This window comes from Helicoverpa zea, chromosome 18 (genome assembly GCF_022581195.2).
Source record: "Helicoverpa zea isolate HzStark_Cry1AcR chromosome 18, ilHelZeax1.1, whole genome shotgun sequence".
NCBI classification, from domain to species: Eukaryota; Metazoa; Arthropoda; class Insecta; order Lepidoptera; family Noctuidae; genus Helicoverpa; species Helicoverpa zea.
The window spans coordinates 2,558,769-2,586,368 of NC_061469.1; the positions used below are offsets into that span (position 1 = coordinate 2,558,769).

Genomic DNA, 27,600 nt, shown 5'->3' on the forward strand with positions numbered 1-27,600 from the left:
TCGTGCGGGTATCATGTTTGTGTGGTTAATTTTGGAATTGAAACAATTTTAATTTTTTTGAAATGTTAGCTACCTTATAAATAAGTGATTGCGTCTCAGTAGATTTTGGAACCAAGTACCTAATATGCTATACCCAAATAATGCTGTCTAATAAGAGCATATTAAAAATAATAGGGATAATCGTCGGTTTTGTGTCACCATTTCATTAAAGTTGTATAGTATCTTAAGTTTGTCTGTTTAAGGTTGACAGAAAAATCTTAAAGTTACGTCATAGTTAGGTAGAAACAAATGATTGAATAGCAAAAACTGATACTAAAGAACGAAAACCGTTCATTATCTTCCCAAAACACTTATCTACTTAATCAAACGCAAACAATTTAACAACCCCCAACTATTAAGGCCCGTGCCCACTGTTCCTTCGCTAACATTCCGCCTAGACAATCACTAGATTCAGGAAGTAAAGGCCCATTACACTGGGAGTGCCAAGTCTCCCCAGCATTTGTTATAGCTATCTGAACGGCATGTCCGCGGCAATTGATGAGGTGGAGACACTGTGTAGGGTGACCATGATTTGGAGAAAAATTGGGATTAGTGGAATACTCTATTTAGTGAAAATGAAATTGTTTATAAATGATTAGTAAAATTGTCAGCTAAGTTTTCTATAGTGAATTGGATTTAGAACGAAAATTCACGAATTTCAAAAACGCTACAAACTTCGTAGCCAAGGTACCTACGTACTACGGCTACGACGTAGTGCGCTACGCAGAAATCGCCATTTTTCTTTTGTTTCTATTTAATTTGTATAGCATTTTCTTTAATACTACTGAATAATGATCATTACTTCTTGTATAGAGTGTAGATAATATTTTTCCGTGTAAATAAATTGAACTCGGTTATATAGAATGAAAAAGGTAAAAAGTCATTTCTTTCGAAGTAAGAATTACTTTTTTTAATTACTTCTCACCTGTTATGTTTCCTTGTCGTTTGACTACAAAAAAAACATTAAGAAGACTTGTATAGTTAACATTATATATCCCATGGTCACCCTACAATGACGCATCGGGTGACAATCGGCGTCCACCCTAACGTTTCTATTATTCTTAGGATAATGTCGTTGCGAACATCACATGACGGGAATTGCCCCTAATAGCCGTATTATCCGCGATGACTTTACTTTTATTTGTTATAGTAATAGTTTATCGAGATTTGGTGTAATTATGCTTGGAAGTAGAAGCCGGTAATGATTTTTGTAGGTTTTGGCAATTACTTTTGCAGTGTTAAGTTTCTTCAAAAATACGCGTTTCTTAAAGTTAGCCCAGAACGTTTAACTGTACAATAACACTTAATTCAAAACACTGTAATTTTACACGGCTGGTTATGGTTTTGTTATTGATGGTTTGATATGAGAAGGTGAGATGGTTTTGTTATTGATATGAGAAGTACAACGCACTCGTAGGCCCAAGTTCACTGAAAAACTAAACGTTAGTTTTCTTAAAACAGCTGAAAACTACCTTCTGTGAACTTGGACCTCAGTTTACCTTAAAATCCTTTAATGCAAAAACAATTACACTCCCATCTATTTATCTAATAAACAATATTGTTGAACAGACACAAGCTACTCGTACCACCCGGCGATACACGATGACACGTTCGTTCGTCGGAAACAACGGCGTAACCGCACCACCTTCACGTTGCAACAGGTAAATGCATAGAAAATAAGATATTTATTAGTTTTAGGTCATGGTTAACTAGTGGCTGGTTAGGTAGGTTATGTGTTATTAAAGCTAAGCTTAAGGGGGGACGTTAAAAGAAGAAATCCTGTGTGGTTTTGGTGAAAATTCATGAATTATATACATATATTGCTCTTAAATTGATTGATCTTCCATAATCGGTTTTAGGTATAGTCAGTAGTGCGAGAGATTTCTGTGATTTTCATGATACGTAGACCATTATGATGTTTATCATCCGATTATTTGATCTGGCTCTTAATCAGGTAGGAAATTACATACGATCAGGTATCCGACAGTTCTAAACAGTTTGAAGGGTTTCACGTTTATCTTCAAACTGAACTATTGGCTAATCGAGCTATCATGACTGTGTTTCTTAACTAATACTAAGTACTATTACAGTTGGAGGAGCTGGAAACTGCGTTTGCGCAGACACACTACCCCGACGTGTTCACGAGAGAAGATCTCGCGCTCAAGATCAACCTCACGGAGGCTAGAGTACAGGTCAGTCTACTATTATCTTATTTTCATAGATTTATAAACCACATATTGATTTATCCTGGCACCACATATTATAGTTATCGTTGTCCACATAGGTATCATTTTTTAGAGGATTGTGTGTGAGAAAGTCGTGGTGGCCTAGTGGACAAAGAACCAACCTCTCGAGTACGAGGGTGCGGGTTCGATTCCAGGTCAGGCAAGTACCAATGCAACTTTTCTAAGTTTGTATGTACTTTCTAAGTATATCTTAGACACCATTGACTGTGTTTCGGATGGCACGTTAAACTGTAGGTCCCGGCTGTCATTGAACATCCTTGGCAGTCGTTACGGGTAGTCGGAAGCCAGTAAGTCTGACACCAGTCTAACCAAGGGGTATCGGGTTGCCCGGGTAACTGGGTTGAGGAGGTCAGATAGGCAGTCGCTTCTTGTAAAGCACTGGTACTCAGCTGAATCCGGTTAGACTGGAAGCCGACCCCAACATAGTTTGGGAAAAGGCTCGGAGGAGGATGATGATGTGTCTACACTCGAGATTGATAGAAAAAATAATAGGAAAGTCATAGAGTTAATAAGTATGTATGTAGATATATATTAAGCGACTGCTATGTGAATGGAATACTAAAGTAATCTTATGATTAGATAGAAACAGGATTGAGTATGAGCACGTCAAATAACTCTAATCAACCCTCACATTAAAACGAACAAATTACCTATCACATAATACTATTCCAACACCAATTACATGAAACACACTTACGTTCCAACTTACGTAACATCCACTCCTCTTAACCCTAAAATCATATTCAACGTCATCCCTCGCGTGCTCATAAAATGTAGAATTTACGCGCGTCGCCGACACGCCACGTCTAACCTGTCCGCTTCAATAACGTCGCCTGCCTCATTTCGTTCAAAAACGTCGTCTGCCTCGCCTCGTTCAGAAACGTTGCCTTGTAACGTTCAAGCTGCCTCGTAAAACATAGCTTTATTGCATATAACGTCGAATGTGGGGATTAAATTTTGATGTCATGTGCTTTTATTGGGTATGTGAAATTGTGGGGTTTTGATTAAATGTCGTTATGCATGCTGACTTGTAGGTAACGTCATGTGAAATGAGTCACAAATAAATAAAAAAGTAAATATTTACTGATAGATCATGTGGATTTTCTTATTTCGTTGCCTCCAGGAACCATCCATCTGATGCAATAACTGAGGTCATCGGCCAACTCTCAAATTTTGCAATATTAATTTCATAAAACAATGATTCAATTACCCATAGCATTACATTCACATATTATATCTTAAAAAAAAGACGTGTGGCACTCGGGGACTGCCGCGGTAAAGCTATTGCATAGCATTTTGTATCAACTTATGCAATTATAATTATTTATTTATTTTATTTATGCATTATTTCTTTTTCTTTGATATTTATTCAAGTTATACTTTTTGAGCGTGGTGGCCGATAAGAAAACACATGTTTCTTTTATTAAATAAATAAAAAGTTAATATTGTTTAAAATATTTTTATTATTTTACAATACATACATATATCATACTGATTATGTATACAGCTGATTATGTATTCGTCCGATTTCGGAGCAGCTCGTCTCGATTCGGGCGAGTTCCGTAAAGTCGTACAATACGTCTAATCGCACGACACACAGCGCCGTGTCGAAGACTGCCGAACTGACACGACGTTAGACGATGCACGGCCTTCAAGCCACACCTCCGTGCCCGTCGGAGTGGGGAGCGTGAGGTTTTTTCGTTACGGAATTTCTGGATTTGGTCCCCGCGCTCAAGGCCTGCGATAGAAGCTATGCAATAGCTTAAAAAACATATCCCATTCAATAGTTTCAATATAACGTAGTATTTGCATACTGAAAACCCATTTACAAGTTTTTTTCTTTTCTTTTTTTTTCACCGGCTTGCAATACGGAGAGTGAATGTTATTGAACTGAAGACTGAATGTAATTCGAGTGGTTCGTAACCCGCATGAACGAGGGTACTATTGGGTCAGGAAGGCTTTTTGGAAATTGACCTGTGTGCAGACTATGGTTTTTCCCATTACATGTAGAACAATCTAATTCAATTATTATCTTGCGTATTTTATGGTGGTTAACAGTTATTAGCTTACTATATAGAAAGAGCAAAAATATAGTGTCAAAGAATTTAAAACAAGCTTTAAAAGATTTATGTCAAAATATCTTACTTAAGGTTATTTATGGCCCAACGAAAAGTTTACAGTTTCACGAAGACAAAAAGCATCATCGATAATTGCAGATTGGACCAAAATGTTGGTAATTTATAATCCACTTCAGCAATATTAGAACTTAGTCACAAACTAGCATTACTATCTCTTCGAACATCTTCTCCATTAACCCTAAATCGCTGACTACATACCCGGACGGGCACATACCCGGGTAGCGCCTGTTTTAGTCAAATTGCTCGACCGGCCGTGTTTTATTTATGCCCGGATAAAAATTTGCCAATTCCGTCGGCTGCAGCCACAATTTAGTGGCAGGCTGTCGCTCGGGATCTACACTTTTATTGCACAACATATGCTGAATCATAAATACCTGTTAAGTACTGGGTCCTTATTCTTATGTAGGCACGATCGTACATAAAAATGTGTTCACACACTGATTTTCGATTACTGAGTTAATACCAATTATTTTTTGAGAAATCTAATTAGTAGCTATAATCCTTTTGCACTCTTTTGGAAATAACTTCTCGTTTTGGAAATAACTGCTTTCCTTATCTTTGGTTTGGCTTTGGTTACAGATGCAACGTCATCAAATTTCCTGTATGTGACTTTAATCATGTTAAGTTGATTAGCGAATTGTAGTTGAACACAACAGTTCTCAGGTATTCTTAACAAAGCCATTGCATCGATCATATTAATGGCACAGAAATAGCATAATTGTTTAGCAACCCCATTGGCTTATGAGATATTCGACATTCGACATCTCTAATAAACGAGTTTACCTCAGACAAGTGAGGGCAACTCTAAAGTTACCAAAGTAATTACAGTCACACGTCAAACGTCGGCATTGACCGGCGTCTCGGTAACACTCCCAATCGAGGTAACGAGCTCGCGTAAGACAATATCCAATTTCGTTTGTCCGTCGCATCGAACATCCACTTCCATTAGTAAACTAGCATTGTCAAAAGCCACTCTACTCTAGTTCGTTGGCAAAACCACCAAAACAGTTGAGAATTGAACGTGTACGCGTCCATATAAGATTGGTCTTCGATAGTCATTGGATTGTTGGAATATTGGTGGATATGTGAGTAGTGCGGGGGGCGATGGAGGTCAGACACGGTGGTGGTCTGTAACGCGTTTAAGTCGCTCATCTCGGAATGGTATTACGGTATGAGGCTGTTACCCCGCGCCCGCGCCTCACCCCCGCTCACACCTACGGCACGTGCTACTGGGATTAAGGGGTGTCGCTCGTATGAGGCTGCGGGATTAGGCATAGGAATTGGTGCACGAGTCGTACTGATGTCATGAATTGATTGAAAGGCATATTTTGCGAACTGAGACTGGTCACTCAATACTGTACTTAAAACTCAAACTACCTAACAAAGATCATCCCATCGCCTGATTAGCCCCGAAGAAAAAAATCGATATAAATGCTGGACTTCGTCATAATCCACACACATTAATCCTGTCCTGTACTTAGGAAAGGACATCCATTCTTGTATTTTAAGAACCAGACTTTTAACCGCAAACTTCACAAATAATATCAGGTGCTATAATTCTGATACCGTCCTGCAATCATAATATCTTCGCCAATCATGTTACACCTACCCAACTTGGACAGCACATGTCAAACATGACGATACCATCTGACAACCCTAAAAGAGCTTGGTAATATAATTGAGTCGGCTTTCAATTTGATTCGCATCCTCGTCCGGCTGCAGAGTGTCGGTGATAATTCGCCCGAAAAATATAAAAAGGAAGCTTTTGGGAGCAGCTGTCCGCCATATTGGATTACAGCGAGGTGGGTGCGAACGAGCGGCGCCAAGAGGAATGTACCTACTGTGAGCCAATAAGTGATTGGGATATTGTTCTATTTTTAAATATTGCGCCTTTTGTACTGCTATTATTAGCTGTAGCTAATTAAAAAAAACCAAGTACCTAAGTAAAACACTGAGGATAAAAATATAATAAATCATTTCTGTTGCCAAATCGCATTACTTCTTCTTGCAAGAATTTCAACAACTACGTAAGAGCTTCAGAAAGATTTAGAATCAGAGTTAAGTTTCACTCATATTATATAGCCCTCCCACTCCCAGTATGACTAGATCTTGCAATAGAAAGTCAATTAGTCATTCGTGGTAATACCAAACTAGGAACTATCTACGGTACGTATTTGCATGTGGCAGGTATAGACAGATGCGTTTCCCAAACAATCAACGTGTTTGAAAGATTTTTTAATTGAAGCCTTGTTTGTACAAGCGGCTTCTCTTTCCCGTGAAAACTGCCTTCCATCTGAAGCAATGTTTGGCCGTGTTTGATCAGAACATAAAATATGCCACGATTTTTTTTCATCACCGTCCATTTCCCCCAATCCCAATGTCTATGAAGGATAGATGCAGCATGTCTCTCTGATACCTACTTTAAAGATTTACATTCTTTTACACAATCCATCCATCGTTTCTTTGTTCGCTCATCTATTGAGAGTATATGCTTAATGAAAACTTTCACGATATGCAGAAAATTCAAACTCTTACCTACTTACACAATTTTTGGCACATGCACAATACCAACATAATCAAAATCCTCTCAAAATGACAGCTTCAATATTATCAAAAAATAAATACAAAAAAGAATCACTCATAAAAATTATCCCTCCCCCAACCGTGTAGGCACTCGTGTAAAACAATAGGGTTGTCAGGCAAAACAACGCGACATTACAATGGCACTTGAGCGCGACTAGGGTTGCCAGTAACGAGTACTTAATTATTATTTGTTTCTTGTTTAAGAGGGAGGGTAAATTGTTGAGATTACTTATGTTTGTGTGAAGAATTTTTTTTTGTTTAGTGGTGGTGAGGAGTGTGTGAAAATATTGGTGTGATTAGCATTTATTTGGTGTCCAAATAAAGTCTGTTTACCTCAGATGAGGTAGCCAAGACTTTTGTACCGTCGTTTTTTTTCTGCTGAACAGCTTCTGGGTGTCCTTTGTTGATCCAAATATCTTTTATTTATTTACGTACATACCTACATTTACCATTACAGGTAACCCCAATGCGATAAATGCGCCTTAATTACCCATAAATTATTTATATCATTTGAATATTAAAAGACTTCAATTTATAGTGATATGAGTAGTTTTTAATTTAATAGTAAATATTTGTAAATGTGAGAAATAAATGAATACCATTTCTGAAATCATTTTCAATGGAGCTCAGTTCTGAATTTATAACAACAATCTCGTCATTAACTTAACTAAAAACCGTAACCCACATTCCATTCTTTACTCAGTGAAAATTACACTATGTACTAATTGAATTACAAAATAAAAAATAGTGTTGTTTATAGTGCGAGCAATTAGCTAATCCCGGGGGCGCAACCCTAGCACCGTGCGACCGAACCTAACGACGCGTCATATCGAACTCTCGTCTACAACAAACATTATGAAATATACGGCTTTACATTTTGTAATGTGCCGTCAGGTTTGAAAATTATGAACTATTTAGAAGTTTATATATAGGTTATTCTCATTGCGTTTAACAAAACAATAGGTGAAGCAAGAGATAATTCAGACTTCTTATAAATAGACTTGCTTCTGCCAGTGTTTTCTCCCATTGCGCATGTCGTCTCATGGGAACTACTTCGCGCTCCCGGATAAAAAAAAAACTATAAACTACACTCTTTCATGATAAAAGGTTAAATTAACACTCGAAGAGTTTTTCAAATTGTTTGAGTAGATCCTGAGATTAGCGCATTTAAACAAACTTGCAAAACTGTTTCAGATAGATTGTGAAACTGTATTTGTCTTTAAGCCATATCATTCTTGTGCTCTATAGTTCTAGCTAATTGAGCATACATTAATACAACTGAGCTGTGCTTCCTAAATTTTTGCTTTCCTAAACATTTTAATATGGCCAGGCCTTAATAGGTATATAATTCCTCTTACCGATTGACCTCTTAAGATGCGTTTCTTCAGCGGCACCGCACAAAATAAAGTCCCCGTTTTAATTACACCCACTCATGTTTATTTTTGTGACGCTCTTGTCTCGACACGTACTTCGCGTCCTACTTTATCAATCATTTTCCTTCTCAAATCAAATCAGGGGTGAAAATGAAATATGTCACATTTTTACTTTACAAACCGGTTTTAAGTCGCGCTTAAGAGGGTTTTGTTTTTCAGGGGTCTTAAGAGGTGTTATAGAAAACTCGTAGAGAAAAAATAAATTTTGAAAATTGCACAATTTGTCATTCAGGAATCCATTGTTATTATAACGCTAGACTTGGATCACAAATTTCCTTGATTACACTGAAAATAAATGATAAAAAGGTAAAGGAAAACATCTCGAGGAAATCTGGACTGTAGTCTGAAATCACCAAGCCGCATTGAGCAAGCGTGGTGATTAACGCTCAAACCATCTCCGTGTAAGATCCTGAGGCCTGTGTCCAGCAGTGGGACGATAAAAAAGGCTGTTACAATACACTGAAAATTGACGTTTCTTCTTATGTAGATAGTATTTAGCATTTAAGTTATTTCAACCTATCTACAATTATATTGCAAGAGAGTAAAACTACAACACACGTGGTCACATACCTTGCCAAAATAAAATACACAGGCTAATCTAGAAACATATTAAATACCCATATGACACAACCCTTTCCAAAAAGTTTTATTGTCATCTGTCATAATATAGAATGAGGTATTAATACAATTTGTCGCAACACTATACTCGTGAGATGACACCGTGGGTGCAACCCTAGTGGCTGGTAACCCTTCGGCGCGTGTCATAACGTGAAATTATAACTGACTTATATGTATTTGTGTCATGCAGTTTTGAGTGTCAGAGTAATTGGAGTTGTACAATGTATCGTTATTTTGCCAGCAGTAGTTGAAAAGGGTTAAGAGAATAAGGCCCAAGTTCATCGACACCATAAACGTTATTTTCCATAAAACAACTGTTTGCTATGAATTTTCACGTTCACTTTTCAAAGTTAACTGTTATTTTAGGAAAAACGAACGTTAATGTCGTCGGTGAACTTTGGCCTAAGTACTCTTGCTGTGGAATACAATATAACCGATCCATCTGTTTTTCGATTAGAAGATCGGCAATTGTAATCCACAGTTAGGCTATGGTTGAATTTGATAGTTACAAATTTCAGTGTTTAGTACAAGTAAGTATAGCAGCAAATGCCTAATTCTTGCTCTCGTTTTTAATGGTTGCTTGAGAAAAAAAAGCAATTTATACGATTTTCATCAATTTTCCTCCAACTATATCACTAATGAGCATTTCTCTATTAAACCTACGAAAATAACACACACAGAACTACAAAATTACTTAACAGTTAACAAGCTCAAGAAATACTGGAACTGTCACAAGTAATAACTGCAGGCTAATCCATTCGATACGTTGCCAAAGGTATAATTTGTCATAAACATGTTATGTACGATACATCTCCCATTTTGCGGGAATTACACCACTCTAGTCAGAATCTAATTACGTAACGGTTTCCCGCGAAAAGGATTAAAATGGAGGCGGTATTTTGAAAATGGAATTATGACGCTTTTGTTTTTTTTTGCGGTTGGTATGATGCAGAGATTTTTTCCTGTTAATGTTGGTAATGTTTGTTTTGTGTTGGTATTGCTTGATTGTATTTCGTTTCGTAAAGAACTTCACATTAAATAATTGGTTGCTAAGCATCAAATAGGCTTGCATAGACTAGTTTTTAAGTGAAATAACGCGAATAAGAAAGCTGGATGATTATAATAATGTGGCTTTTTTTTTTTTTTTTATCGACGTAAAATCATCAAATGACCCCTCCCGCTGTGGGTTAGCAGCGGTGAGGGAGTGTCAGACTCTTACTGACTAAAATCGTCGTGTTCCGTCATAGGCCTTTTATGTACCAGGGCCGCGGTATCTCTTTCGAACAACCCGCAGCCCCGGCAGGCCTTGGCCCTGCTGGGCCCCGCTGGATAATGTGGCTTCAGATAACGATCAAGAAAGAAGTGATTCACTGTGATCGTCAACTTTTGCTTTTAATAGAAACGGCTTGAAAAACATTAAAAAATAATACTTAATCCAAGTAGAAAAGTTATAAAATTGCCATATCACACACATCTTCATACATGCCAACACCAAGCTAAGAAAGCTTAGATCTTAGAGGGGATAACGGTAGATTTGCCAGCTCCCCAGGGGTGGAAGGTCGGAGAGGAGGGGGGGGGAGCAATTTGCCCCTAATCACGTGATGAAAAACTTAACGCCACATGTATGGTTCAAGTAGATTGAATATAATCGGGTTTGGGAATACTTTGGCTCATTTATTATGGTAATTTTAATGTGTATGGGATTAATGTGTGTTTCTGTTTATGTTTGGTAGGTCCGGGTTGTAGTTGTTCATTGATTTGTAGTTGTTGTTGGTAGGTTATGAGGCAACTTACTAGCTAATATGCCTTCTATCAAAGTTTAAACTACACATATACCTAATATGTTATGCACGACCTATTATTTATTATTTTTAGTTTTATTGTAAAGTACAACTATCCTGAATCTAAATGATACACGATTCAGTTTATACTTTGAAAGACATGTGTTTAAAAAATATTTCTATTCCAAACCAACATCGTTTAACCGAGTTAAGAAGATGTTCTAAATTCTAATGTTTTAATTAAAAGCACACACTCAAATTTTACAAAATTTTCGTGTAAGACATTAACACGTCAGGTAAACCGTCGTTCAAAGTGGAAGTTAAGTAATAACTTAACCGCATAGCTAAGTGATCGAGTGCGCGGCAGATTGACAAGTTGTGCAAATTATCCGCTGCCGCCATTAGGGTCTTTTAATAAAGTCAGGGAGACACGGTCCAATATGTGGTCTTGTGTTAAGGCTCCTTGCTTGAAATTTCTATTTTTACACCAACAAATCACGATAGTAATACTGCTCAACAAAACATATGAAAACTCATCAGTTACAATAAATAACAATCCAACATGTCGATTCTATAAAATATCATAACTCACTTCGACATCACTCTCACTTCGACTTCGATCTAAAGGTAGAATTCCGTGGACGCGACAATAGTCAACCTATGAAAATGTATGGCACCGTTGCCGAGGCCCGTGACAGTCGCGCGCGGCCGACGAATTTCGTAAGCTGCTCGTGGCATTGTCAACAATTTAATTCTGGTTTTACTAAAATTCTATAGATGTTATTAAGCGCTAGACCATGTTGAGAAGCGTACGGCCGCCAGCGGCTCACGAAATTCGTCGTCCGCGCGCGACTGTCGCGGCCCTCGACAGCGGTGCCATACATTTTCATAGGTTGACTTTTGTCGCGCGCGGCTGCGACAATCGCGACCCACGGAATTCTACCTTAAAGTTTCGTGATTGACATTGTCAAACTACACTAGCGCTTCACTATCGAGCGTGTTGACAAGTTGAACTAAATTAAAGTCGAGATTTTGACAGATCTGCCAAAATCTGTCTATCTATAGGGGAGGTAGGGGAGAGATGGGCAGTTGGGAGACATGATCAAATCAGATTAACGGGGGGGGGGTCCTTTTATTCTGATTTGATCATAGTTTTTTTTTTATTGGGTAGTTTACGTTACCGACTGGTAACGGTGTTCATCCATAGACTATCTGTCATTTCTGTGAGTTGTCAAGAACAAACACTCGTAAAAGTACTTAAATATTTTGTTGCGGTTTCGGATCGTTATAAAGAGAAAACTAATGAAAGGTATGTGTATTTTCTATTATTAATGATTGATTGTCAAAATCTCCAGTTACGATTATAGTAAGTCGATGCAATCCACACCTATTATACCTCTAGAAGAGGTACTACAGCAATAGTTTATGGGCCCCACGTTTTTATTTTAGTCTAATATGACCGGGACTAACCACCTACGTAGGTTGACAGGTAAGTAACTATTTTTTATTTTCTAGTTTTCAGTGCACATAAGATAAAACCGTTTTACTTAAGTTTTTTTACCGATTTTTTTTTTATAAACTAAGTCAAAAGTGTCCAATGCTCCCTATGGTAGGGAGGCTTGGACATACCATGTAATGTATAATTTGTAAATTTTTGTTCTTCTTCTTCAGTGAAAATTTGTGAGGTTATAAATCTGCGCTAAAAATCCTTTATAGAATCTTGTTTCAGGTACCGTTGCCAACTTGATCTAGGGACTCCATATTTATCAGCTGTTAATTTTATTTTTTAACCTTTTGATACCTCTTGTATTGCTCGTTATATTAAATCTTTAGGAATTTCCCGTCGCAAACCATTCTTTTTAACCCCCGACGCAAAAACGACGGGGTGTTGTATATCAAGGTCATCAGCTCGTTTGTTAGGTGTGATAGGAATGTTACACGCTCAGTTTACTTGCAAGCATATGTGGGATCTAAAATTTGAAATACTAATGTCTTCTGGAACCACTGAGCTGGTCTGCTGTTAGGACACGAAGATAGGTAACCCTGAACTGCCTTTTAGTAAACCCATCGAGTTTGGGCTCGTTTAATTTGTCTTGACTAGTTTTCTTCATGTTTCTAATTGACGAGAACCTAATTCTGGAAATGGGATATGGCGGATGAAACCCTAGAATGATATATAACCCTGGATCAACAAAGGTCCATCTTTATTGTTTCTCAATCTGTGCAATTCTCCCAGAGCCAGTTTGTCATGAGGATTGTTAAACAGCTTCCTTTGGCTGAGATCGCATTAGCGAACCCATCATAAAAAGAAGGAAACATTAAGGAGCTCCTTTAAAAAACCATGAAATAAAATAAAATTATAAATTAAAAAAAACCCCCGACCCAAAAAAGTACGCAATTATTATGACAAAATGTTATAAACGATAAACCCTATAAAAAGCAAAAAGTAACTTTAAACACTACGTAAGTACCAACTAAAGCATGTCAGACTAAACAAAATTTTGACGTGTCGACGGTTTTATTTAAACCGTTTAAATATCTCGTAATGTTGAAACTGATTGTAATTTTTAGGATAGCTCTTTGATTTTATCTAGCCAAACATAAGAAATGGCAATAAAAGTTGATTATCTGTAAAATCTGATTTTTTATGCAATAAATGTGAAAAAGTGCCCATCGCTCCCCTACCTCCCCTAAAGTATGAAATGACATTACGAATCGAAGTGAAATGCGAGTTGTTGATCGAGTTTTATAGAATCCCAATACAAGATGTGCATATACTTTTAATAATTGTATTTAGGTTTCTCCTAATATCTTTGCTAAAATAAAAAGTGTGATGATTTTTGATGAACACACTAACTTAAAATGTAGCTATTTAATGGCAATTAAGGCACTTACTTAAATATAATTCGCAATTACGAGCTACTATCATCCTCCTAAGAAACTTGCAAATAAACAAATCTCTATATCACAAAAACGTAAAGCACCATTAAAATTACCCAAACATTTTACCATAACCACAAAAACCATCGACATAATTGCCATCGACAAACCAGCGTACCGTATAATCACTTCACTCAAACCTTCCCTTAACACACGAGCTGTCGCGAGCGAGTCGCGAAAACATCCCCGATACCACTGAGTAAGGAAATATGCTATATGAGAGATGCCATAATGCAGGTAGGTCAGGCCTTCTTCTAGGTCAAATACGAACGGTGGGAATGACCAAAATGATCGGTTATGTGTGAACTAACGAGGCTTTCAGGTTCTTTGAGACAACTGTCAGCGATTTTTGATAGTACAAAGAAGGTCAATATGAGAGAAAACAGTAACGTTCCCCGTTCCCCGCACACCGGCATTTTGGCGCATTACTTTCATAGTTAAAGTTTCTTTTTTATTTAAATATAGATTGAGTTTACTTTAAAATTAAAAAGGTATGTATGTATATTATGTACAGGTATAAATATTGAAAACTGGAAGTATTAGGTACTTTTAGTTGGTATGTGTCTTTCTTAGGAGATTTTCCGTCATGGCATCTCCGTTAGTCATTTTATTCTCCACGCTTGCTACTTAAGCAGTTTCGCCGCGGTTTCTTAACATATTTCCACAGGTCTTTAACGTTAACTTTCGCATAAACTCCGCGTATGAAGTGTTTTAAAACATTACGGGCGGTGACGCAATTAGCCAGTTTTAAGTAGGTGATGCATGAGAGTTACGTTTTAACTTAAGAGTTTGTTTTTAAGTTTTATGCTGGGAATTTAATTTTGTTTTAACTTGTTGGTTTTGATGTGCTTTAGGGCCATATTAACTGTAATTTAAGGAATGATTTTGTAATGCTGTAAAATGAAGAATATTAAAAGTTGGCCGTTATTAATGTCTGTAAAATAGGTGTTGTTTATTTTACACAGGTTTTCGCTTACTGAAGTAAGCTCACGTTATGCATAAAAGCACCATTTTTTTTTTAAATAATAATTTTAATAGGCTATTATTATGTTATAAATTATTTAATAAGCTATCGATCGTTACCACTCCAAACTTATTATTAAATGGCATCAAACACTTCTCACTACTTCTTAGCAACGACTACAACAAACCCCATTATTCAAAAACAAAAGGAGTTATTAAACTGGGCACCCTTAAGCGTCGTTCACACTAAACAATATTTGTTATTATTTAACGCAGGCACTCAATGTGCCGTGTAAAGGACGGCAAACAGTGTACGTTTGACAACAGAAGGTAATTACCGCACCCCTAGTGAGCCCACCCCTTAATGAGAATACCGACCAGGGTAACTTGGCCTCTCTGAACATACTGAGCCCCCTAATAATACCCCAATTTGTTGGTATATTTTACGTTGGCAAGGGGCGAGGGAGGTCAACATAAGCTGGTATTAGAATGTCGACATGTGTTTTTCGGCTATAATGGTGTTTATAGGGTGAATTGGTTTGTGAATCATGACATCGGTAATTTAGTGTTTAAGAGCATTTAGTTGATTTTTGATTGATCGCCGATTTTGGGTTTGTTAATTGGGGTCTATTAAACTCGTAGCTTATTTATCATCTATGAGCAATGATTTTGTAGAGATAATTTTCCAGCACGAATGCGGTATTAGGACTCGCATTAAAACTCAGTAACATTTGACAAAAGTTTTTGAAAAGTTAAAATCAAACTTCAATAAATACGAAGACGTGTCATCACTGTCTAGGCGTTTCCTTCGTGGCTATGCTAATCAAGAAGTGCATTTCAGTAATTCAAAGTCAAATCATTTGTTTCATTTAGGCCTTTACAAGCACTTATGAATGTCAAAAATTATAAATAAGGTTGATTCTAGTTGCCCATTCCAAAAGTAGCTTCTTATGGAGAAGAACGGGCAAGAATCTCCAATTAAAGAATTAAAGTATATTAACTACCGTTTAATAAACCTGCAATAAGGGGGTAAATATTCCCTTAATCAAAATATCTTAATCCTTCTAACTCTTAAAAAGAAAACTCTTAAACACAATGCCCCTTAATCTAACAACACATTAAAGACAAAAATAATACTCCAAAATACCGCAAAATACATTCTACGATATATCAATAAAGTAAACATTACAAGGGTGCTACAAGGGGTGTAACACGTTCAAATATTAATACTACCCTCGAAGAGATAAAAACTATTAGGGCGGGGCTCGGATTATGGGCAGATTATTATTTTAACGAAATTTTAACGAAATTAGCTTACTGGTGTTAAGGGACTGTGGTGCTTTTATGGGCCAAAGATTAAGTACAGATGAGACCCTCGTTTACGGTGGAGAAAATAATTTTCGGTTCATGAAACTAAAAAACATTAATTGCTATGAGCCAATTCAAAAAATTCTGTTAGTTATTGCTAAGTATATGAGATGCTTTAATATACAAAATATCATCTTTATCCAGCAATACTTATTTAACTTATTTAATAAATAGACTTTTTGCATTTTTTTCCGCTACTCAGCATTAAAAAAAACATTACCAATATATACCATACAAATGAAAATATCTACTGAATTGTCATTTTTATTTCATCATCATCATCAGCCTATCGCAGCCCACTGCTGGACATAGGCCTCTCCAAGTGCACGCCACTGAGATCGATTTTCGGCTTCTCGCATTCAGCTCCTGCCAGCCGTCTTGCACAAGTCATCACTCCACCGTGCCTGAGTGCGTGCATTTTTATTTATAACACCGAAATGTTTTTAACAACCGACAATCAGTTTTCTGCCTACTGTCACATCTAAATTTTCGATCCTCCCCTAGATTTCGCAGCACTCACCGAACAAGGCTTATTAAAACTAAATTGCGAAAATTGCAGTGCAAATGTGGCCCTGACGTATTTCACTAACCGGCTTACTACCATCAACTTAACACGACCTCCCGTAGCCTACTATATGTTCTACTGGAGAGATCATTTTAAATTAGCCGGTGTTATAACCCGACTAGTGTAAAAAGACCTCTCGTAGCAAGCAACCTGTTCTGGTAGTCAGGTCTTCTTATTTTGGTGGTGTGGCCCTTCTGGTAGAAAGACGGGATGATCTTTGAGATATAACGAGTATGAAATAGGGTGGTAATGTTGTGGTGTTACCCTGGTACTCGTTGACAGCTCGCCTATTGAGGATTAAGCCGATAGACTATAAATTCCATTTAGCCGAATTTATGATAGGAATGAAATTTTATTACGTTTATTAATGTTCGTGGTTTTTCGTGAAAAATGTTTTGGGTGATGTTATTTTTAGTAGGAGATGACCCTATCATAATATAACGTAGTTTTTCATAATTTAGTCGTTTTGTTTATTAAATATTGTTGAATATTTCAGTTTTTGTCCAGTTTTTCTCTATTTAATGAGATGAAAACGTCCAGATTAATTTAGGTACTTTACCATTCCTCAAGTAGCAACCAGCTTTAGTTAAGACAACCCTCAAAGGTGTTAATTTTCAAAAATATCTTTAGATAATATGTGTTTCTTTGTCTTCAGGTGTGGTTTCAGAACCGGCGAGCGAAATGGAGGAAAGCGGAGCGATTGAAGGAAGAGCAGAGGAAGAGGGAGGGCGATGTGCTCACTAAGAGGGACCCCGCCGATGATAAGGTACGATAACAGTTTGATCTGCGATAAGAAGTAAACAACACTCACTATAGGTACATATGAGGCACCAGAAAGTGTTACCAAGTCCTACCAATAGAGGAATCATGTACAGAGCAGACTATTAAAGTGTTAGTAGTATCAGTTTTTATGCGGTTAAACTCTACGCCGACCTGATATAGCTAGGGAAGTGATAATTGTCACGTAGACATTAGTTCTGGATGTAGTAACTTCCACCTATTACATAAATCATAGCACCCTGAACCCCAGCTATTTCTTTCAATGTTATGAAGACACCCAACTTAGAAATGTCCAACACCACTACAAATAGCATAACCACCTAACCAAATTTTCAAAATCCAGGGGTCTTCCGAATGCGGCATGTCCCGGGGTTCGGCGGAGGCCTCACCCGTGTCCGGCGCGGCAGTGTCACCCCGAGCGTCTCCCCCTGTCACCCCCGGTTCGCCTCGTCGCTCCCCGTTGCGATCGCCGAATAGATCACCCAATAGATCGCCAAGACATGAGAGGTAAGATCTTAGAATAAGTGGTATATGGATAGGAATGTATTGAAAATGAATGTAAGAAATAATAGAATGGTTCTTTAATTAGTTGGTTTTAATTGTAATTTGTGTGAAGGAGAGAAGCGTGCAGTATATCTCTAGAATATAGAAGTATGTACCTATTGTAAGAACTTAGAATGGAGAAATTGTTGTGACTCATATAAGCGGTTGGCTTTATGTCTTCGAAATCTATTCCTAAGTTATTTTAAGGCAGAAGAAAAGATGCAAAATGGGAACAGCCTAAATTATAATTTCTTGCTTCTTTCCTTCATATAAATATTTCAAGGTCTTTAATTTTTGTCAAGGTCAAACTGCAGCACCTGAACTATACCTATTCTCATCAGAAATAAATGAGAGTTTAGTCAAAAATTTACCATTTTCATCAGGTCTGAAGCCAGCTGCCCGTCTCCCGCGCCCTCAGTGGGCAGTGCGAGTTCAAGAGACGGCGCTATGGACCAGCGTCCCCCTCACCACATCTTCTCACCTTTCGACCAGTAAGTACCATTGGATTATGGAGATAGATACAGTTCGGGCAAAATAACTTTGCAATTTTAAGGTTGGCTATTTGACTCTTACGGATACGTTATGTACGGTAGCTTTGCGTGTAGGCTACTAAACTTATTATTTTAATTATTATTTATTAAACTTACTATTTTAATTTTATCATTAAAATTGCAAAGTTTTAATTGGTGCGAACTGTAAATGCAAGTTTTGGAGTGAATATAATTTTGGAACCCTGTTTCGCGATCCGATCCTGCGTAGATTGTGTGATAAGTTATTAGTTACTTGCCACTTTTATAAGTTCAGCTCTGAAAAAACATCATGAATTTCATGGTGTTCTGTTACGGAACCCTTCATTTACTCCTGTAATAAAATAATTAAAATTCTACGAATTAAGACTGTCTTAGCGCAACCACTTACCGTCTTAATTAACTAATGATCATAATACTCTGTTTAAATACATAAAAGTTAGGAACGATGACAACAAGTGTACGCAGAGTGTGTCATCAGCCATAGAGGGAAATTATACAGAAGATAAAGTTATGAATAAATAGGTTTACCGCAATGATTCTGCATAAGTTCAGTTCTATAATGAGGAGAATTCAACCATCGCTCTTTAAATGGACCACTCTCATGAAATGAAACATACAAATATGTGAACTGTTACAAACTTTTAACAGTAATTGCCGTTTTTTTTCACACTAATATTTCTTCTGGTAGAGATACTTGCATATTATGTTGTAATTCGTTCCGAAAATTTCTTAAATATCCGCGCAATTGCAACCTCTGCTAGCAGTGGACTCGCACCAACGCGTTAATTTTTTTCAAAGTTCGCGAACAATTTTGGTATAAACTCGCATTTAAAGTGAAATATAGTAAACCTTCTGCATTTCTTGTCATACATCGTCGGTGGTCTTATGACGCTATGAGTTTATGAAGGCAATTACTCGATTAAGAGCGCGCTGCCCGCCCCGCGCTAATCAACACTAATTATATTGCTACCAAGCTACAGTATTAACATGCTAGCAAGGAGTTCAGTTTTCATACGAGTACTACTTTGTTTTATGTGGGATTCTTTGGCTTAATTGAACGGTTTGAGATAAAAAATAGTGTTAACGGCACCGAGATTTATATTGACTTTAACTTCACACGCAACAATTCTATTTATGTTTGTGCTTGTGTGTGGCTGTACCCACTATCCATCATAGTCCATATTGTTAAGTTTGTTTCTTATTTCTACCTTATACCGTATATGGAATGTAATGAACGATATGAATATGAACTTCTATTGACTTCTGAATGGGAAACGAGAGTAGGATAGAGTATCTTGTACGGCTGTATAGTCTGTGCGCCTTGAGTCATTTTTTTCCACCACAAAATATTACGGGAAAGTACTTACCACTTAACCTATCTACCAGAATAAATACAAAAATAACATAACTTTGCATGAAACAACTGGATTAATCCCAACTCTATGTTGCTTTAATTTATAAAAATTAAACCATCAAATCAAAAACAATGTTATTATTATTAAGAGCATCAGCGTCTGATTGACATTGATTCAGTGGCTTCCATTTAAATTAATTTGTTGTAACTAGCCGGTATGTAGGCCATAGACTAACGAGTAACATAGACGTGGCAATCGGAAGGTCGGCGTCATTGATTCTAGTCTATTGATTACTTTATTTATAGATTTAAAATTGTTAGTGTGTCTGTATAGTATAAACTCAAGTGGCTCCCTATTCGTCTTCGCAGGAACACTCGCATTTTGTGTGTTCTTTTTAATATCCTTTTTAATCCCAAAACTCCTTCCTATCTGCGAGAACGCTTTTCATTTGTTCGCTCGCCTGATGCGCTCTGTAGAACGCATCTCAAATCTCTCCTTAAAATCCCCTCCCATTCCACTGACTTTTATTCCTTCTCCTTCACAGTTAACGCAGTACGGTTGTGGAATTCGCTGCCGCCTGAATTAAGGAGCTGTCAAACTGTTGCAACTTTCAAACAGAAACTCAAAAGCTACTATTTGTCCTCCTCTTCTTCATAGAGTCATTTTATAAAATATGTATTTTTGTATGTATGTATTATCTTTTGCTTTATATATATATGTGTATGATTTATATATCTTTACTATGTCTTTTACACAGTCTATCTACTTCTCTTTATTCTAACTCTCCTACTACGGGTCAGCTGGAAGAGATTTCGATTTAGAAATAAGCAGTACCTTTGTACTATTTTATGCTATGTATACTTCTTTTATATTTTCACTGTGTACATAAATTGTTAAATAAATAAATAAATATATTTATGTTTTGAAATAAATGTCAGGAACAAAGGTCCTCATGTGCTCGATTCTGGTTTGCGCGCAAACAATGCTTACAACCTAAAATAAATTATTAATAGGGACATACCTATATCGAGAATATCGCACGGATGAACAGAATACAATATTTTTATCGTCAATTCAAACGATCGGTCACGTTAAAAAACTTCGCAAAAACTAGAGTTAACAACAAACTAAACAACTAGTTTTTCAGGGATTGTTTCACTTATAAACTATTTTATTTGGTGCAATTTTATATAGGTCCAATTTAAGTCTTCAAAATCGCCTAGTTCCTATCTAACCTCCACAGTATTAGCACTAACAAATTAATTACTAACACAAACCACCCAACTTGTACCCAACTTCGAAGTCTCAACTCCCAAGATTGACTTTAATCGAATCAGACGGAGTTTAATTGTCAATAATAATGATCTCGGGTTAACTCGGTTTTACTTGGCAACTTAACTGAACTCGCGCTTAATTAGTTAAGTATTGATTAACTTTGTTATTGGTTAGCTACTTTTGTTAGTTTAATTAATGGCTTAATTTGCTATTGAGATTGATTGGAAAGCTATTCTTAGTGTCCTTAAGTGATGTTAAGTTTTTCTTTTAAGTAATTATTATTTTAGCATCAGTTACCATTAGTTTGCATCATTATTTCAATGAAAATATAATTTAGACTTGTAACTCCTGGTATCAATCGGCATAGATAGGTTTTTCTGGAAATCTATTTTTCCACATGCGACCTAAGTCCCAATGGGAAATTAGTACATACCTGCATTACACCTTCTAAGGTTAGAACTGGCTTAAACAGTTTTAAAGATCATTTTTTTTTACAAGTAATCAAATACCTTATCCACACAATAATTGAACCTTACCTAAACACAAAATACGCAAAGTTCACTCAAATCACTTACAAATCCGGTGCAGCCTTACGGAACTCAACATCCGGGCTGACCGGATCCCGTCTAATGCGATATGTAGCGCCGAGTCCGGCTTATAGCGCCTCTACGTGGAGTTATCTCACTCCACGGAGAACAAAATCACTAGCGGAGGTGCCATAACGGAAAATCTCCCAAGAAAGTTGCGCGCCAAAATGCGGGGGACGAGGAACGCTGTCTTCGCCCTTGTGGCGTTCTCCGTCCGAAAATATTTTGTAATACCAAAAATCGTTGACAGATGTTCCAAAGAAGGGCTTCGGGATGGTTCGAAAGAGTTACCGCGGCCCTGGTATATAAAAGGCTTAAGACGGAACACGGTGGGTTTTAGTCAGTAAGAGTCTGACAGTCCCTCACGCTGCTAACCCAGAGCGGGACATTTGTTAATTTCCCATAAAAAAGAAATCAAAAACCCAAAGGTCTCGTTAGTTCACTCATAGCTGGTGGTTTTGGACCTACCCACCGTATGTATTTGACCTAGAAGAAGGCACAAGCATGACCTACCTGCATTACGGCATCTCTGCTCATCTTTCCTTACTCCTTGTCTCACACCGACTCTATGTAGAGAGTAAAGACTTTTTGGCACGTCGTCGCTTGAGATTAGGATCTACGATTTGTTTGTGTTGTTTAAGTGATAAGGATTGGTGATTGGGTTTATTTATTTTAATGGAGATGTTTGTGTTTTCAGTCTGATATTGAATTGATGTTGAAAAGAATACGCTAAACAGTCCTTGCCTATTTTAGAATTGCCAACTCCAGATGCTCGGTTTTCGACTACAGTAAAAAATATAATTAAGTTATCAACACGGTAAAATTAACAAAACTGTCGTGTAGTCTCTTTTCAGTAGTTTTCTGAACTGCAGATTCTAGAACTACCATCCTACATAATAGGCATGATGACAAATTTTTAAATTCCTTTGTATGATGTAGGTATACCTCTATTTTATATGAAAAATTATTAATTTTAAGAAAATGCGAAGTTTTTTTATCAAATAATTGCATTTTTCTCTGTCCACTTTGAATCCGGCGCGAAAACGCTTGTCAGTGTCATGTCGTCACTTGTGACGTCACGACTGAAATTACAAGACGCAAGTAAACAACGCTCGTGCAATAAATAAGTTTTTTGTGTTATTAAATAATGAATTCGAAAGGGCATAGGTGTTGTGGGGTCCCCCAGTGTAAGAACACATCCAAAACAACTCCTGATGAGTTATTTGTGTACGTTCCTCACAATAAAAAAATACGAAACAAGTGGCTTAAACTTGCAAGGCGAGATTCAAAAGCAATATTGCCCAGGGTACAACTTTATTTTTGTGAAGATCACTTTGATGTAAGTTATTACATAGTTCTCTAGATTCTAGCATAGTTTATAATGTAAATAACTATTTCGAGGTTAGGTTTCATCTCTCATTGTTTTTTAACCCTAGAAAGATAATCATATTTTGTACTACGGAAAAGATAATCATGCGTAAAATTGACGCATGTAATTCAATTAGCTATAGCTCTAGGTTTATTAGTTTAATTCAATAAATTATATTTTATTATATATACACATATATTCTAATAATTAAAACTGCAGATATTTTTTTAAAATTATTTATTTATATTAAAAAAGCAACAAAAATCTAAACGTCTTCTATAAATCAATGAAATTATATAACAATTACTCTTTCTAGTGATAACTCATTTATTATTATAATAATCAATCTGTTTTTTAGGAAAATATCAACAATTAGCTTATCTTATAATATAGGAACATAAATTTATATAAAAGTAAGTTACAAATGGCTTTGGCACATATCAACGTTATGGTCACGACATATCACTTTCCTATACATTTTTTGCAGGACGCATTTGCTTTTCGCCTTTTTTTAGAAGGGCAATAGGAACAATAAATTGGTTTTTTCGCTGCTGGTCCACAATCATTGTCTTCGGGTGTTTCAGGCACTTCATTTGGTAATATATTAGAGATATTATCTCGCAAATATCTCTGCAAAGTAGGGGCGTCTAAATCACGATAAAGATAATCATGCGTAATTTTGACTCACGCGGTCGTTATATTTCAACATTGGTGGCACTTACCTTATTGACACGTACGCCATACGATTACTCCCAGCGACGAATGAAATGTCATAAACGCACAGCTATGAATTCGCGCTAGTTAGAAAGAAATAGCAATTAAAAAAAAATGCATGCGTAAATTTTACGCAGATTATCTTTCTAGGGTTAATTAAACTAGTATACTTACGTGGAAGTTTTAACATTTCTAAATTCAGCTGAACAAAAATCTTTATTTGATGCCAAAAACTTTCCCAGCATTATGATATCAATTCTAGGCAAATTAGCGCTGTTTGCCTTGATAAATCCGGGCTCCATAACTCGTGTTATAAACAATTAATTAATTAAAAACAAAGATCGCAGTGGAAGTTCACAATAACGAAATGTGACGTTCGCGCGCTTTCGCGCGAGTTGTTTTGAGAAATGACGTCACGAGCTCTGATTGGTGTTCAAGATATCATGGCGGATTGCCTTATTTCGTAATTTTATTTTATCAAAATACATATTAATCACATTATTAATAAAGAAAACAATGCGCGTTTTATATTCCAAGCTTCAAGTTTAATTTAATAAATATATTATTTTAATGATTTTTGATTACTGTCATCATGCCTATTGTATTGCTTTCAGTATCTTGCGACCCATGTTTTGAGTAAAAACAAAATACAATCATAACTTTTATTTAATTAAAATAATAAGAATACAATTTATGATAGGGAAATATTAAAACTAAGTATCAAAATATTCATCCGCATCGCTGTCAGCGGGGATCGTGCCCAAACGGCTAGCTGCATTGCCACGCTGGATGGCAATCATAACTTACCTTACTATTTAATCTTAGACAGTCCTTCAGAACTTCAATTTACGAGTAAGATGATTGAAAGACCAACATAGTCACAGATAAGGTCAGTGACCTCTGTAACTGTAACCCTAATAGCAATACGTTCACAGCTATCACTGTAACGGCTATTGTTTGAATTTCGAACGAACGGCGGCGCGTGCGCAAGCGATCAATTGTTTAGTGGAGACTGCGCATGGAGGTGCGAAGGGAGTTTAAATTTTAATAAGACCTGTTTGCGTTTTGGAAGTTTTAGTTTGAACATGTATTTCAATATTTTAAAAAGGGTATTATTTTGGATCGTCATTTAAATGACAATGATAACTATCAATATATTATAAATATGCGTCACTATAAAAAAACTGTGAGTAAATAGGACCGACTTCTTTTCTTCCTACTCAGTAAATAAATATGTGAATTTTAAATACAGTTTACATGACTACCATCATCATCATAAAATTATCAATTTAAATATTTGAAACTCTTGTTTGAAACAAATATTATATTGCCTTAAAAAAAAATTAACCCTTGAAATGCCACCACATGGTACAAAATACCACATCCACATTACACAACATCGGGACACGTTCAATTACACGCGAGTTTCACACGCGCGACGAAATTATCATAATAATTGTATCAACGCGCACGACGCCGAATCAATTGAGCTCTTACTTGTATTTCATTATATCGATCAATTGTACTGAAACTGATCAATCAGTGTAGGTACTTTAATTCATTTGTGTAGTAGTGATTTTAGATATTTCTTCTGGGTGGAATAATGAAGACTTAAGTTGGTTTTCAAACATCAGACGAAAGTCTGATCTGGCTTTCATGCCAAAGCTACAGAAGCGATTTAAATAAAAGGTAAACATATACTTAGTCTAGAGCTTGAGATTGGACATCGACTTTTTATCCGGTTCAGTAGTTCTATCGTAACGCGAGTGGAAACGCTGCGAGCAGCCAGTATGTTTAGGAACAGTTTTTTATCTCTCAATTGAGAATCAAGTTGTCTCTTGATAAAAAGAAAAGCTTATTTCAAAAGCATTTGGGTCACAAGCTTGAAATGTAAAACAAAAAAAATAAAGAGGTATACTGCTACACTGCTAACATTTGTTCATTCAACGACTATCAAATTATTCCACAAAGCAATTTTAGATTAGCGACATGAAACCAAATGTAGCCAAGCGGGCAATGACAAAAGCAATTACGCTCACATTTTATTGCATTATATTATATTTTTAAACACTATCGTCTACAAATCTAATTAGATGCGATTAAAACGCCATCAGCATGTGCAAGCGTGGAAGCAAATAATTCATACCAAAATGGTCAGAAGGTCTTTTCATTTTTGTTTTGTTTAGGCCTTTTACGTTTAAAATTGTTTGTAAGTTAAGGTCATAAAAAGCATGCTGCTGTATCGTACCTAAACCAAAAACACCTAGCATATTATTTTTAATATCTACATAACTATAACATAACTACCGCTATACACATAAAAATTATTCAGTTTGTTGTGTTGGTACAATAATAGTAAATGTACCAGTAATGCCCTTCGAAAACCTGCCTTAGTATTTTCATCTTTTTAAAATAGCCGTCGCAAACTATTGTTAAATGATGTCAAAAATGGCAAATAAAACAGACTTGATCTTGCTTAGTTCCAAAAAAACTAACCTTCTGTATAATCCATTAAAACACAACAGTGGTACAATTGGGCGGTGTAATGAACCCCGCAGCGGTTTCGCGCGCAAGGGTTGGCGCCCGCATTCGCTCTAATTGTCCACATTAATATGACAAATAGATTTACATCGGTCGCTTGTACCGACGGTGGCGGCGGGGGGTTACATGTCACTGAAATGGTTTTGATACTCTTGGGCTTTAATTGAGATTTTTTTGAAATGTACCTTATTATAAGGTGTATTCTTTATTCTACTATAACTCATGAAGTTAAACAATTTTCAAATATTTCTCCATTGTATTTTGTTTATTCATTGATGGAGCAGTGTCCTTAACTGCATTTTGGGCTGGATTGCACCTCTGAATAGCTATGTTGCAATTACTAAAATGTACAGCTTTTCGGCAGATATATTGGGTCATTATATAGATTTGTAAAGTCAAAATGGACGCCCACAGATTCTTTGTTGGAAATCTCTGGAGATGAGTGTTTCGCCTTTCACATATTCTGCAAGGGTTCTTATAAAACCGCTTGAAAAACCATCAACGTTACCCATCCTAAAATTACCTAAACGTATTGTAGCATCAAACCTAACAGGACGGCGTACGCGATGCGACATAAACGCGTTAACCGTGCAATGTCGACGCGTCCTAATACCGTCTTGTTTAATGCTATGCCGAGCGACTAATCGCTTTGTATGTTTGTGTTCACACCTATTGTTAAATATGGTGAATATTTTATGGTTTAGCTCAATATTTGATTTGTCATTTAAGTATATTGTATGGAGGTGAAACAAAAATGAAGCGACTTTGTCATTCACATCTCTTAACAAGTTAAGTTAGAGAAAAATTAGCTAAAATATCACTTAACAACAAAGAATTGAAAAAGGGCCATGTTAAATCAATTTTACTCAAAGAACGGGAAAATGCATTTCATATATTTTTTTGTTCTTAATGAACATCAGGAAAAGGTTGCGATTTATGTAATTTTCCCCACGGTTATCAATAATTGGTGGCTATTCTCAAAAAAAACAACGTACAATTTTGTACATACAACGTCCTTGCGCGTACTAACAAGCAGTAGGTCCAATAGCAAAGGTTCGCGTTGATTGCCGCGCAGCTAATCGCGTCTGTTTAAGTCAATTCCAGTAATTAACGGCGTAATTAAACGTGAGACGCACTCCGCTAGCTGTATGCTCACTTGTCATACAGACTAAGATGTAGGAATTATGATGATTTTTAACCTACTACAATAGAGAGAAGGTTCTTCGGCTGCT

General features: G+C 36.5%; 1 protein-coding gene across 1 annotated transcript in view; it reads left to right on the plus strand.

The window, feature by feature from the left end:
- Nucleotides 1-27,600, plus strand: part of LOC124639103 (pituitary homeobox 3) — a 65,655-nt gene that overhangs the window by 21,115 nt on the left and 16,940 nt on the right. Inside the window, exons 4-8 of the mRNA XM_047176332.1 lie at nucleotides 1,609-1,700; nucleotides 2,130-2,231; nucleotides 17,330-17,440; nucleotides 17,798-17,961; nucleotides 18,381-18,488. Coding sequence (XP_047032288.1) covers nucleotides 1,609-1,700; nucleotides 2,130-2,231; nucleotides 17,330-17,440; nucleotides 17,798-17,961; nucleotides 18,381-18,488 — 577 coding nt within the window. The remainder of the gene's footprint in view (nucleotides 1-1,608; nucleotides 1,701-2,129; nucleotides 2,232-17,329; nucleotides 17,441-17,797; nucleotides 17,962-18,380; nucleotides 18,489-27,600) is intronic.